Source organism: Maylandia zebra, linkage group LG5, assembly GCF_041146795.1.
Source record: "Maylandia zebra isolate NMK-2024a linkage group LG5, Mzebra_GT3a, whole genome shotgun sequence".
In the NCBI taxonomy this organism is placed as follows: domain Eukaryota; kingdom Metazoa; phylum Chordata; class Actinopteri; order Cichliformes; family Cichlidae; genus Maylandia; species Maylandia zebra.
In genome coordinates, this window is record NC_135171.1 from 39,755,785 (window position 1) to 39,771,235 (window position 15,451).

The following is a 15,451-nucleotide window of genomic DNA, read 5'->3' on the forward strand; positions in this document are numbered from 1 at the left end:
CTGTGTGTTACTATAAAGACAAAGCTGCTTTTCAGTGATTCAGAAATGAAAAATGTTTGATTTTACTTTTCAGAAATGTCCAAGAAATCAGACCTCATCTAGTTTAAATATTTGAATCCATGTACAAATGTAGCCTGGCATCTAGCACCGCACAGACCACCTCAGACTCTGTCAGCACCAGGACTAAATGTAAAAAACTCCTCATATATTTGAACTTACTGACTTCACTCAGCTTTATTTACCCAGAACTTTAACAGCCACTGACATTTAATCATCAGATCAGTGGAGTCCACACACAAATGAAATTATGTGATGTAAACATGTAATAACACAAGTTTGCATTTTACTCCCAGAAGACATTTTGTCTCATTGGTAGTTTTAATAAATAGTACTTGTTGTTAAAAGCATTATTTTATCCATGCAGACTCTTTAAACTACAGCTCCTCATGTGATTCAGTAGACACCAGATCTCAGGCTGTACCACTTTCTTCCTTTTTCCACCCTGCAGTGAAATCAGAGGTGCAGCAGGGCAGCTGCTCACATGAGTTCAGGAAGAACCGGGAATGATTTCAGGTTCTGAGATTAGAAGCGATGCTGTGAGGTGAACCCTGACACCCAACCCACTGCTGACTTTGACCTTTCCCACGGCACACACACACATTTTGCTGTGATAAACACACTCTCTTGATGGCTCTCTGTGGGAGAGTTAGTTCACATGACCACCGGGGTGCTGCTCCACCTGACCGAACTAAAGGGTCAAATAAATGTCTGTGACCGAGCTAAAGGGCCGTGTCATTGGTCAATCATGTGTGTGCACGTGAGTGAGCGTGTGCTTGAGATGATGTGTTTCTATTCTCTTCTTCTCAGCAGTGAGCTGCTGCAGAGTAACCGCCTTTTAATTAACTCTGACTTCTGACATAGTGAAATAACAGTGGGTGTTATTGGACATCAACAGAAAAATGTAAGATGTAACTGTGGATTTTACAAAAACTGCTCCTTTAGTGCCTGGACAGGTCACATGAGACTAAACAAAGATAAAAAAACAAGACACATATCTGATTTCCTATTTGCTATTTTTAACTTGCTCTTTAAAGGTGATCTGTAAAGTGTTCCTTTATTGTCATTTTCACCTCAAATTTATTTTAAAAAGATCTAGTTGGTTGTTGGTTTCATGGACAAAAGCAGCCTGTATAACATGGGCGCATGAACACTACGTATCGAACAAATTTTCACACTTAACTGTCAGCACGCCTACATCACTGAGGGCCATGTGCATGTGAGTGAACTGGACCTTTAGCTTTCAGCAGCTGGAGTTCTGGAGCCAGGCTGCGTCCTTCGATGTTATTTCTATATCACATTATATCATTAAACAATAATATAAGGTTCAATTTTGTTTGTTTCTATAATGATCTAACCATCTTCACCACTACCTCCCAGTGTGATCAACACTACACGCACACACACTGCATACAGCAGCGAGCACGCCGACAACTCGTGCAATTAAAGAACTTCACAGACAGTATGATCGGTTTAGCTCAGGACATGTGAGCAAAGGTGACACAAATGTGCCTTTTCTTTTACATAAAACAAATACAGGCCACATTTTCACAGGTAAATACAACAGAATACAATCCCAACATATTCACAGTTTTATAACTTATAACTTTTACAGTTTTAGAAATTGTCAAATTTCCATTCATGTGAGAACTATGTAGAAACTCGCAAAAACAAGTACATGAAAATGTTTTTTCGTTCGTTTGTTAACGTTTAAAACTGTCTGTCAGGGAGCGAAATAGAAGAAAAACAATGGACAAGGACATCTGCAGTCAGCACAGGTATCGAATAAACGCAAACACAGGTCTGTTCAAATCTTTTAAAGAACCAACAACAACAAAAGAGAACTCAGGAAGAGCAACCCTGCACCAGGCAGCACGATGCGGTAAATCCCACTAGAGGGCAGCAGAGAACAACCAATAAAGTAGCATCATACTCATAATCAACACAACTCTTAGGTGTGCACCTACATCCTGGGAGCATGGGAAGAGGTCGTACCTTGTTTTATTGTTTTACGGTAGGATTAACGTAGCTATGTCAGTTTTAGTCTAAGTGCCTTTTTACATATAGATGAACTGTTGGATTTTCCAGACCAGCAGGTTAAGGGAAGTCGTTTATGGGGCCACACTCTGACCCCCCCCCCCCCCCCCCCCCCCCCCACCCACCCACACAGTGTTCTTTGTTCACATGTATACCTATGTAAGATGTTATATGTTAATGACCCTATGCATATTCATGTAACCACAATAAAAGGAGTGCTATGGGGAACCTGGCTGAGAGTCTGACGGAGGTCAAGTGGTGGGACGACACTTGGCTCCAGGCAGGTCTCCCTCATGCATGAGTAAACCAGAGAACTTTGGTGCCTTGTGTCTTGCTGCGTAGCAAATTGTCCTTAACGTTCCAGCGAATAGGTTTACGTTACAAACCTATCAATGTAGTTTCTACACAGCAGAGTAACAAACTAACTGAAATTGACACTCAGCACAAAGATTAACAACTAGAAATATTCTAACAGTGTTTTAAGGTTTTTATGTGAAGCAGCTTTGCAGATAAACTCGAGTCCTCTCCTGCACCTCCCACCGAGAGCCGCCAGTCTCCGGTGGCGTACAAGTGCTTAAGGAAAAGTATGTGCACCTGCTGTCACAACCCGGCTATAGGAGGTGACAATCAAGGGGGAGACCACACACAGGCTTTTAAAGACTGTAAGACATATTTAATGAAAATAAGGTAAAGCAACTTAGAGACAATTTAAAGGACATAACAGCCATAACTGAAACTTCCCAATGAACAAAATGGGTGCCAGACGGCGAGACAGAGCCAAAGCCAGGCACCCTGGTTCAGTCAAGGTGTCGTTATATACACTGGGACTGGCCTCTCAGGTGTGCTGCATCACTAATTGGGTCAGCTCCACCTATCTGCAAGAAACAGGTAAAAGAAAAAGAAAAACACAAGGCCAGCCCACTGGCCGTCACACTGCTGTAAAAGTGTGTAAAATATGTCATAAAAGCGTTTTTGTTCGTATGTTACACTTCAAATATCTGATTCATATAAAACTCATTTTTGTACGCTTTTTTAAATAAAGCTTTGTCCAATGTACATGTCACGTGTTTTATTCTTTGGCCTTCGGAAACTGTAATAATTCATTTTGATACATAAAATATTCAAACTTTTTTGAGTATTTGAATAAAAAGATGCATCAAAAATCTTAAGCACTGATGAGCACAGACGGCTGAGAAGTGTTTGATGAAAAACGTTTTTCTTCTATGAGGCTGGATTTTCAGGTTCTGAGGAACCAAATGTGTAAATAATGAATTGTATGAATAAATAAAGGAGGCTAAATAGCAAGCAGTGCTAATGCGGAACTGTGTTAGTTTGCTGCTTCAATGAAAGCAGAAGGATAAATTTTAAAATACACCTTTGCCATCCTGTGATCTCATTTGGAAGAAAGAAGAAACTTTAGGTTAGACTCTGTGTTAAATCAGGTCTCAGCTCTGCTCTGTTTTGGTCATACAAACGGAGTTTTTGGTGTTGCAATGTTACATTTAAAATTTTAACCTTGATAAAGTAAAGAGTTCAGAAATATTTGCAAAAGCACTAATGGCATTTTTCTTAAAATGCAGTATTTAGAATTAACAGGTGTAATAAAATTAGTGACAGTAATAATTCTTTAATGATTCTGAATGAGAGAACTGCAATGATGTTATTAACAGGAACTCGTTGGGGTCAACATGGACAGGACGATAGTTAAAAGCAGGATGTTGTGATCTCAGCGGGAGCCGAGAGGGAGGAAGTGGAGTTTGTATCAGGCCTTTCTTTTTTGTTTGTGCGCATGATATTTATGAATCTTTACAGAAACAGATTTGCAATAAATACACTGCAATCAAAACATGACTCTTTTCTGCCATACTGCTCCTTTTTCTTTCAACTTCATCACTTTTAGCGCTCCTTAAGTTCAGACTCACGCTGTCAGTCTGAAACACACAGTCGCTGTTTTATGGTAAACCCAGTATCTCCGTTCACTGACGCGAACAGACACACACTGTGTACGCTGTGACTGCAGCTGCCGAACAAAGCTGCATCATAATGTTAATATCACAGAATCATCTGTGTTTTCCTTAGTTTTTGATCTCTCTCTCTCTCTCAGACACTCTCTCACACACACACAAACAATTTTGGGAAATTGGGAACTGCTCCTAAAGATAACGAACCTTTTTTTCTTCTTTATAAAACCCCCAAAAACAAAACTGTTTATTTCTACTGCAGTTAGACATTTTAATATGCCAGTGTTAAGGCTAAAATGCGCTGATGCTGTGACAGTTTCCGGAAGTGCTCTTGGGCTGCTTTCGCACACTAGAAACCGAAAGTGTTCAAAACTGCGTCAGTGCGCTGAGAGGAGTGGCTGTGAGTCCCGTTATTTTCGAGAGATACTGTATTCACAATCTTGGGAGATTTCTGCAGACATGGAGCTTCTATCACTTCTCTTTATGAGCTCCTGCTTCCTGACTTTGTCCGGACTGACGTTTGGTGATCAATCCGGTAAGAAAATCGTTAATTTATTATTTATTTACTGATCGTAGGCGCACGCGCAGTTATGGAACAATGGAGTGTCTGTGAACACGCAGCAGCGTGGGGCCTTAAGGCTGTTCAGGCTGATGGTTTCGTGGGTGGATGCCTGTACCATCCGTACCCATCACTTTATCTTTTAACGCAGCTGTCCGCATTGTGTTTTGCGTTATGTGAGTATACTGAGTATTACGGTAAACAAGACAAACCGAAGTCAACATTTTCAGGCGAACGTGTTTTCAACATCATGATTATTTATGGTCATTTATTAGAGAAACTCAGTTTCATTTGGAGATGTCTTTATCTTTAGGTGTGGCCTCATCGACAGCGGTCTGCGCGCTGCTTCCTGAAATACAGATCCTTTTTCTTTCCTGTTGAGACACAAACTGTGTAACATTTGCTTCTGAATATGAAATTTAAGTGCGTGTCCGCTACATGAAGCTTTAAAGACACTATAGCTTTACGTTATACTGACCAACAAAATGAAAACTCAAGACTCACAAAAACTGAAAGAGCTGACACACACACACACACACACACACACACACACACACACACACACACACACACACACACACACACACACACACACACACACACACACACACACACAGCATAGCTCTTGTTTTTTTTCCTCTCACACTGAAAAAAAGGGATTGGCCAGCTCTTGGATTTACGTAAGCATCTTGCGTGTATTTAACACAATTGCCTCATGCTTTAAAGTTAAGTGTAACTACATAGTGTAGAAACTACATGATATGCAGAGAGGCTAGATTAAATTGTTCATATCATGTTCAAGTGAAGTAAGTCAATATTATATCAATGTTAAATCCCGCGACACTGCACGGGTTTCAGACTCGCGCTCTTTAGATCGTGGTTTCAGGAAGGCATCCATCTCAGTCAAGTCGAGCAGCCACCTCTACTTTTTTTAGTATACCAAAAAAAGTAAATTGAGTGGTTGTTACATTAAAAAAGTCTAACTTGTAATTTGAACACAATAATTTCATGTTTCTATGAACTTAATTACATCATGAAGAATCTGTACGAAATTCAACAACTTAATTTGTTCTTATTGAGATGACCTGATACAATCTAGTAAGAGTGGTTAGTTGCTGAACTCATGAAATTCACAAGATCGCACAAGATTTCAAACTGCAGGAAAATCACTGGAGTTATAAGAGGCAGGCAACTACACGCACACACACACCACGTGCATGCTGCTATTTATTGTATTATTACAAAAACAAAACAATTCTGCATCAAATACAGGAAATCACATTTCCTAGATTGTTGGCATGGTGCTTAGTGCTGTTGCTTCACAGTAAGAAGGTCCTGTGTTCAAATCCACATTCTGGCTAGTTTGCAGGTTTCTCTCTGGGTATTCTGGTTTAAAGTCATGCAGTTATTAGAGTTAGGGTTAACTGGTGATTCTAAATTACCTGTGAGTGTAAATGGTTGTTTGTTTCTATGTGATAGACTGGTCAGCTGTCCAGGGTGTACCGTGCCTTGTAACCTATCACTTCAGGGTTATTTCCCAGCCCTCCTGCAACCAGGATAAAGATAGAAGGATGGTAGTTGTTGAAGACCCATTGAATTTTTATGGTAACCAGGATCTAGACTTTGTTGAACATTATGTAATATGAAGACAGCATGTAGTATTTAAGTGACCAAGTAGTACTGGGGTAAAAGTTATTGAATAGTGTTGAAATAAAATGACAAAATTGTGAAGGATTAAAATATTCCAAGAGCTCAATTTACTTCATCTGAACATGTTTCAATCGCGCTTTATGAACACAAAATGCACAGGTTTACTGAATATGAAAAAGTTGTGTTGATTTAACTCAGTTGTTTAAGTTTCTGCCAAAGCAAAACATTTGTGTGCAACCAATGTCCACTATTGAATCAAGTAAATCCAACATGGCCTTTTTTTCAGTGCAGGCTATAGGTAATAATTAAAGTCTGGAATATTAGCTCGCTCACATTAGCAGCTGCATTCTCACAGAGGTGGTGCACATGGCTCTGATAAAGAGAAGTAAAAAAACAAGAAAATACATGAAAATCTGTGTGCACTTTTGGCAGGTACACAGAGATTTTAACTATGTTCAAATGTCTGTGCAGAAACAGATTAAAAACCTGAAACACTTCAGTTGTGTTTGCTTAAAAAATAAAATAAAATAAATGAATAAATCCCAGTTTCATTCCTGAGGAGCAGCAGGAGACTCTGCTCTAAGCACTCAGCGTGAGGACTGAGTGAAGAGTTATAAAGTGTTTAGAATTTGCATGTTTTCAGATATTTAATCAACTTACAGACAGAACAACAACACAGCTCTGCAACACCACTGACCAGTGAGACAATTAATGGGAGCAAAGACCAGAAATTAATTTTTGACTCCTACAGTTTATAATAATGTGCATTACATGGAAAACAGGAAAAGACAGCAGCGTTTACATGTGTAAGGCAACTCAATTATTTTGTAACTGTAGGTGTAACACCCCTTTCTAAACTTGGGATACAGATTTGAATGTTGTGCTGAGCCAACAGTTAATGTTTGACTGCTGGAGCAAATTGAGTGACTAATGAAACGCTCTGAGAACTTGATTTTATCAACTTCACAAAAGAATAATGTCATATACATACAATGGAAACAACAGCATTACATGAAAGGAAAAGCTGGAACAAAAATCATGGAAAATAATAAACAAACCACACCCCAGGGGATTTGGCTCAGTCTCTTGTGTCAGGCCACACCTTGCAGTGGGAGTCCAGCAATCAGCCCCCTCCTTGCAGGATGTGCAAAGGAGCAGTGAGGTGCAATTCTGTCCAAACACTTAAGTAGACTTTGTACAGTTTGAGGCTCGTCCAAAGAATTTAACTTCCTTCTCAGAACAATCATCTCAAGGAATCCTGGAGGGGTGGCTCACCATCTTTGGTCTAACAAAATGTAATGTAATCAAGCTCACAGGTGTCGAATAAAGGTTCGAAGGTTTTAATAAGTGGTGAGATAAGAGTGAGTCTTGATGCAGCAGATGGATGGACCTGTGGCTGGATCAGTAACAGGCGCAGAGCTCCAGTTAAATCACACAGCAGCAAGGTGGAGGTGGTGTACTGGTATTGGCTGGTGTCACTGAAGATGAGCCAGTTGGACCTTTTCAGGCTGAAGATGGACACAAAGTCAACGCCCAAACAGACAGTTTTTGAAGAAACTTTCTTCTAGCTGACGTACAGGAAAAGGTCTGCATCTTTCAAGAAGACGTGATTTTCATGCAAGACGATGCATCACATGTATCACAGCGCTGCACTGCACAGCTTTCCAGAAAAGACCTGAAAGATGAAAGAGTGACATGGCCCCTTCATCACCTGAACTAAAGCTTGCAATGGCTGCAATGTAGCTGCCATCACCAGTGTGTGAATGTGTGTGTGAATGGGTGGATGACTGGTTCTGTAAAGCACTTTGGGGTCCTTAGGGACTAGAAAAGCGCTATATAAATACAGGCCAGTTACAGGCCATTTGTGGAGAATTTGTGGGTTCTTCTAAAACAGCAGAATTATGTTGAAGTAAAACCGTACACCTCTCTGAAGAGTGTCCAGGAGCTGTTGCCTAATAATTATACACACACACATTCTCATATTTTTCCTTTCTTAAATATTCAGTTTGACTTAAGATAATATTATTGGACTGACCAAGATCTCTGTAGACATTCAACAATAACAATAACCTTCAAAAATAAAATATAAGATGCTTAATAATTGTGCACACAGTGTGTAGCTAAAGGGTAAAATAAATTATTATAATCCAAATGATGCTGTGCTGAGGAAATGTGCACTAAAATATAAGGTGTGTGTGTGCGTGTGAGAGAGAGAGAAACTGAGGCTGGCCTTAACCTTTGACCCTGCTGATTCTGGAGAAAGGAGTGGATCCTCTGTTTCTACCTCAGCCTCTACACAAAGAGCTTTACCATAACCAGTCATTTCTGGTCATGAATCTTTCTCCTGTCACCTCTTCTGTGTAACTGTCACTGAAAAGTGGTGACAGATTACACCAGAAGTGTAGGCTTACTGCTTTAGAGAACAGAAACTCTAAGAGGAGTGGCTGCGAGCTTCGTTATATTAGAAAGATGCAGACATGGAGCTTCTACCACTTCTCTTTATGTGCTTCTGTTTCATGACTCTGTCCGGACTGACGATTGGTGATCAATCCTTTAGGAAAATCGTTCAATAGACTGATCATAGGTGGAAGGGGAGTTATGGAACAATGGAGTGTCTGTGAACACGCAGCAGTGTGGGGCCTTAAGGCTGTTCGGGTGATGGTTTCGTGGTGGATGCCTACACCGTCCGTGCCCGTCACTTTATCTTTTAACACAGCTGTCCGCATTCTGTTTTGCGTCATGTGTATACTGAGTATTAAACGAGTAAACGAAACAAAGACCTGAAGTCAACATGTTTTTCACCATAATTAATATGTGATCTGCCATTAATGACGTAATGAAATAAAAATACAGAAAAATACAAGATGTTAAAAAAAATCAAATTATTAACAGACGCAAAATCTAAATATAACAAACTTACTAATAACCACATTTGTAAGTTACTAATTTGACTTTAGATCAGCAATAATCACCCTCACAGGGCCAATATCAAATCAGTATGATACTCATAAGACATTTGTTGCCAGATACTCGATGGTCAGTTGCGTCGTGTGTCTGGCGACACTCTCAATGGAGGACTTTGAACGACATCTACCAATTCGGAACCACGATAACAGAGTTCAGGCTGATTGGAGCCAGCTTATCGAAGAACAAGAAGTGGCTACAGCTGTTCAAAATCCCACAAGGCTGGCCGACATGATAGACGATGGGCAGGGCTGTGAGTACTCAGACTGTGTTTCTTTGAACGCTATATGGATAAAATCTTGGAGAAGAACAATGGGAATTGAGAGATTTGGTGACCAGTGACGGAAATTAGACCAGCTGTAAAAATTGGAAGCAGTTTGTTCGCACTAACCAAAACAACTACCATCTTCATCTCAAGCGGCCCCCTGGCGCCAGCTGGATGCTCAAGGCAAAAGCTAACGGGAATAACAAATTCTCCCTTAGATAACAAGACTGTTTGTTGTGACTCTTCCCCCTCCTTCAAGGCCCCCCGTGTCAACCGATGATTGCTGACTTTTGCCTAACCGGGTGAAGGGACACTTTCTCTCGGCTGAACATGGAACACACACACACTCACACATACGCATGTACACGGACACAGACCTGCACTCGAACTACTACTACTGTGTGACTGTCACTGAAAAAACAGTGACAGATTAAACCGGAAGTGTAGGCTTACTGCTTTTAGAAAACAGAAACTCAGAACTCGATCAGTGCCTTAAGAGGAGTGGCTCTGAGTCTGTTATATTAGAGATATACTATTTTTGAACCTCAGCAGATTTCTGCAGACATGGAGTTTCTACCACTTCTCTTTATGTGCTTCTGTTTCATGACTTTGTCCTGACTGACGTTTGGTGATCAATCCGGTAAGAAACGTATTGATGTAGAGGCTGAGTACGTTTGAAGGTGGTTGATGGGTGGAATAAAGCGATGCCACTGTTACGAATAAAACTTGTGGTGTTGAGTAAGTCCAGTATCTCTAGCTGTACTTATCTTGTCCGTTTATTGCTCACCATCGGTTGCATTTGTTGTTCCACACTTCATCATAGTATCCAACATCATTCAGAATAAATCACAACAGTGCAGCGGCTACAAAAGGTTTGCTCCCTCAGACCAAAAACATGTGACACTAATTTTATGTGTCTGTGAGCGCGAGGGAGAAAAAGAAGAGTCGAAAAGTACGAGTTGTCACCGACCAGAAACGGGAGCTGGAAGCATGTAAATATAATAATAACCACTACAGCCAAGAAGAGCGCCTGACAGCCCAGCTGTAAGTAAGCTATTAAGACTCGACTGTACGCTGTGTTCGTGTTTTCCTCCGAAAACAATAAGTTCCGTTGGAGCAGTCTTTCAACGCCTCTCTCTGTCTCTCGCTAGCAAAGTTGACCCAGACAACAAAGTTAAGCTAGTTTTCAGCTACGAGCCCGACACGAACCCGACGTATCAGCCAGAGGTCCCTTTACTACGGTTCGGAGCCGCGAACCTGTTTTATATACGCGTGGAATAGTTTTCTATACGAGGTCGCTGCAAAAAGTGCAGCCTTACCTAATGTCCACCTACTGTTACTCATTTATATTAAGGTTTTTAATTAATAGTAATTAATAGTAATAAATCACACAGCAATAGTACATTCATGTAGTTGTAAAAAGCATGATAATATATTAAGTAATCCAAAGTATTCAGAATACTTTACTCTCATTGAGTAACATAATGGAATACGTTACAAAATACATTTTGGGGCATGTAATCTGTAATCTGTAGTGGAATACATTTTAAAAGTAACCTTCCCAACACTGATGTAACAGTCTGCTTCTAAACTCAAAGTTACTGAAGATCTCTGGTGTGTAACCAGTTACTTATTCTGGATGGCATTACCTTGGTCCGCAGGATTACTGTGAGGAATCCTGTGGTCATTTTTTAACAAGGTTATGTCCTTCAACAGCCCCAGTTTGGATTCAAACACTGTATTGTTCATTTGTTTAAATAGACTTTCTTTGTGATAAAGCTTACGGTTAGGTTGGGTCAGGTGACCCTGAATCCTCCCTTAAACTTTCCATGGTACACAGAGCACTCGTCTCCAGTCCCCTTTCTTTCACTATACGTTTACAGGTATAGACCAATAAAAACTTAAATTGTGGCATAAATTGAAATCTTAGTCCGTATCCATCAGAAGTGAAATTAATTTGTGAAGACACTAAATTTCCTCACAATCCATTCTAAATTTGGATTTAAAATCAGATAAGAAAATAAATATTTTATAACTTTGTGGAATTTTATTATTATTTTGAAAAACTGAGCTCTGACACCATAAAGAAGCTACTTTGGCTGCTCCATTATTCACAAGAGGTCTTCACAGCAGGCAGCTCTGCACATTTGGGCTCCTTTGGTGACGCCTCCTCATCAGAGCAGGGAACTTTCTCTTGTTAGGTGAATGTGTATACCACTGGAGCTGTTAATATTGATCATAATGATATGTGTCGATGTGAGCATTAATGGTTGACTGTCTCCCTGTGATAGATTTTCACAATTATATGAAGTTGTACCTTCAGAATGAAGTCAGAATGATAATATAATTGAAAACAATGAACTCCATCATAGGGTATGCTGGAGTTTAATACTAATAACAGTTAACCAGCCATAATAATAGCAATAGTTCCAGTCTTTGTGATAATCATTGTAGCAATAACAGTAGCAAAAATAATTATAAAAATTGTTAAACTAAAATAATATCTTTATTATGATAGTAATGTATAACAATTCAAATGAATGTGTCAACAAAGCATAGTAAATTTGTTTTTATATATAGTTGTGGATAGGCGTAGCTTTGGGTCACGTGGTGTTGATAATAGTAGTAGTGATTGCTGTATCAGCTGTTCACAGCCCAAGGGAATTTTTGTGAACGAGTGGGTGGTGGGTCAAGTTGACTTTTGCTGACCACTCATGGAATATTTTGATCACAGTTTTTCTATGGTTTTAAGGATATTTATAACAAATAAAGGAGTTTTTAAACTGGAACTTTGACTTGTTTTGAACCGTGGGCGTGTCAACATTATTCAGCTGCTCGACAACTCAAAAGTTTGATAGTCGCCAATATATAGTATCTACAATTTTAACATTTTTAACAACAATTTCTATATTTTTATGTATTTCATGATTTATTATATCACTAATGACTTGATACATGCTGTTTAATGATGAAATCACAAACTGCTTTTAGTTTGAAATCCGAGCTCAGTTTCTCTTACCATAATACCTAGTATACATGCATAACGCAGGACATGGTGAGGAGCTGGTTTGATCACTGTAGCAGATCAAGAAAATGAAAGTATCCTCTTGATTATTTCTCATACTCGTTGGTTCATTTGGAGACGTCTTTAGATGTAACGTTGGTGTCAGCGGTTTGTGTGCTGCTTTCTGAAAACCCACAAAAAGCCCTTCGATTTGTCAGTTTTTAAGATTTCTTCATCATTAAAGTAATCCAGTAATGGTCACCAGTATAAGTGTTGACAGTTAATTCGGCAAACTTTCATTTTCTAAACTGTAAAAACAGAGTGTGTGTCCCTGATGTTTTCCCCCGCCTCCTGGCTTACAGCGCTGATGTTACTGCCATCATGTACCCCGGTTTAATGCAGTAACTGGGCCTGTCAATCACAGAGGCTGTGGCGTGACCAATCACATGAATGCCTTCTTCCTTTGTGTTCCACCTCTAAACTGGAGCAGAGCTGCTGCAGGGTTTGCTAACTCTCAAATGTGCTGATTAAAGCAGATAACTGTGATAAACTTGCTTTCAGAGCTGTTGCCCAAGCAAAGGGGGAGGGTGCATCTGACCCCCTCGGCTGTAATTGGTCCAGCCCAGAGTCGATCATGACCAATTCAGAGACTGACTGACTTCAGAAAACATAAATGTAATAAATAGAGTAAAGGTGAGCTATTATACTCATTTCTAGCTCCATATTTTATTCTTGGACACTACTGGAACAGTTTAACATGATTGACAGTTCACAATGATCCTTGTGGTATTTCAGGAAGAGCTAGGACCCCAAATCCAGACTCACTGGCAGGTCTGAAACTTACAACAAACAAACTACCCACGGTGTTTTTGATGTGAAAAAGGCTGAGGATAGACAAGGGCTGTAAACCCACAGCAGGTGATTAGAGACAGAAGACACACCTGGCAACACAACTGAAACTGTTAAGGTTCAAAATATTGGGGATGGAGACAAGAGAAAAAACCACAATAACAACACTGGTCCGGCCGGGTTGAGTCAAACGATGATTTTAATGATCACACGCGTGGGAGATGGACACTGATGCAGACAGCCTCAAAATCTCAAAATGGTGGAGCATTGCTCAAACTTTTATAGCCTCTGGTGTCTCCACCTTATCATAAAAAGCCTAAACATTCACATGCTTTCTCTCACACAGCGCCTAAGCTACGACCTTGGCTCCCCGGTTATCTGCTCCTGTTGAGATGGGGCAGAAAACTCCAGTATGTTCTGTTCTCTTCTAATCAGACAAATAAGACAATAACCTTCTGCGTACAGTATTTCTTATAACTCAGCAGTATAATGCATCATAAAACAATATCATTCATTCACAACAAGTCAGCAATTTAATGTAATGCAAATCAGTTTAACTAATGTAATAGTTATCAGCTTCTTCTAATTCAGGAGAATAATGCAAACTAAAACTACATAATAATTCACAATCTTTAATTCGGGGTATAACATGGCATAAAATAATATTATAATCTAACAGTTTGATAGTCGCCAATATATAGTATCTACAATTTTAACATTTTTAACAACAATTTCTATATTTTTATGTATTTCATGATTTATTATATCACTAATGACTTGATACATGCTGTTTAATGATGAAATCACAAACTGCTTTTAGTTTGAAATCCGAGCTCAGTTTCTCTTACCATAATACCTAGTATACATGCATAACGCAGGACATGGTGAGGAGCTGGGGCCCGTTCTTCGTACGTCGCTTACTACATCCAAGATCAAATGACACATCCAAGATCAAATCATCGCGCTAACCGTGAGCTCGCTAATCCGGTTCCCCGAACACACCTGCTGTTGACGATTACTACAGCTGGACGCAGTAATGTGACATCACTGGGTGTCGTAAAAGGGGCTACGCATCGATAGTAGAAACATTGATCGGCAACCCTCTGATTGGTCGGCGAAAATGTCGACGGAGCGCGCTCGGCTCGGTATTTTTCGGCAGCAGAGCAAGAACTCTTGAGTGAGGGATTTCAGGAGTTTCAGAGTTTAATCAGAACGCAAGGGAACACTGCAAAGGCTGCAAAAGCAAGGAGCGAGGGCTGGCAGGAAGTTGCTGACAAATTAAACTCGTAAGTAATTCAATAATAACAATAATAATGGAGTGGATTGATATAGCGCTTTTCAAGGCACCCAAAGCGCTGTACAATGCCACTATTCAGTCACTCTCACATTCACACACTGGTGGAGGCAGCTACAGGTGTAGCCACAGCTGCCCTGGGGCAGACTGACAGAAGCCAGGCTGCCATATCGCGCCATCGGCCCCTCTGGCCAACACCAGTAGGCGGTAGGGTAGATTTATCATATCACACTATATTATCCAATATTATATTACATTATATTATAATATGTTATATTTTATCCTCTGTCACATTAGAGCCATGACAGGACCCACTAGAACATGGGAACAGGTAAAAGTGAAATATAAGAATATTCTACAGAATGGTAAGATTTATCACTTATGTTGCTTTTAGTCTCTTGGAAAGAGACCCTGGAATAATCTGTTTGTTTATAACAGCAACCAAGAAAAGGGCAGAGCAACAAAAGACAGGTGGTGGTCCTGCACCCCCTCGTCAACAAGTTGGTTAAGTAAATAATACCCTCACGGGAAAATCGATATCTCTCTATGAGCACACTGTCGCGCTGAGCTAAAGGATCCTGTCTGTCCCGCAATATACGCTGAATTCTGAGGACTCTCCTTATCAATCTTGCACCTTCCGCAATGGGTGGCTCGCGTATACGGACAGGACATGGCTGCGACAGACTTCCCAAATCCACCTTCGCTTTTATAGCCGCGGTCTCTCATCTTGATTACACGAAGTAATTTACAATTGCTACTCTGAAATATGAATTAAATCTGTAATAATCACATACATGTAATAGAATGTTAA

General features: G+C 40.0%; 1 protein-coding gene across 3 annotated transcripts in view; it reads left to right on the forward strand.

The window, feature by feature from the left end:
• The first annotated feature begins 4,418 nt into the window (after positions 1 to 4,418).
• LOC112430935 (butyrophilin subfamily 1 member A1) overlaps positions 4,419 to 15,451 on the forward strand; it is a 31,031-nt gene continuing 19,998 nt past the window's right edge. For all 3 annotated transcript variants that reach the window (XR_013098719.1, XR_013098720.1, XM_076884343.1), the window contains exon 1: positions 4,419 to 4,590. Coding sequence is in view for 1 of the 3 variants with exons in the window: in XM_076884343.1 (XP_076740458.1) it covers positions 4,515 to 4,590 (76 nt within the window). In the remaining 2 variants the exon portion in view is untranslated. The remainder of the gene's footprint in view (positions 4,591 to 15,451) is intronic.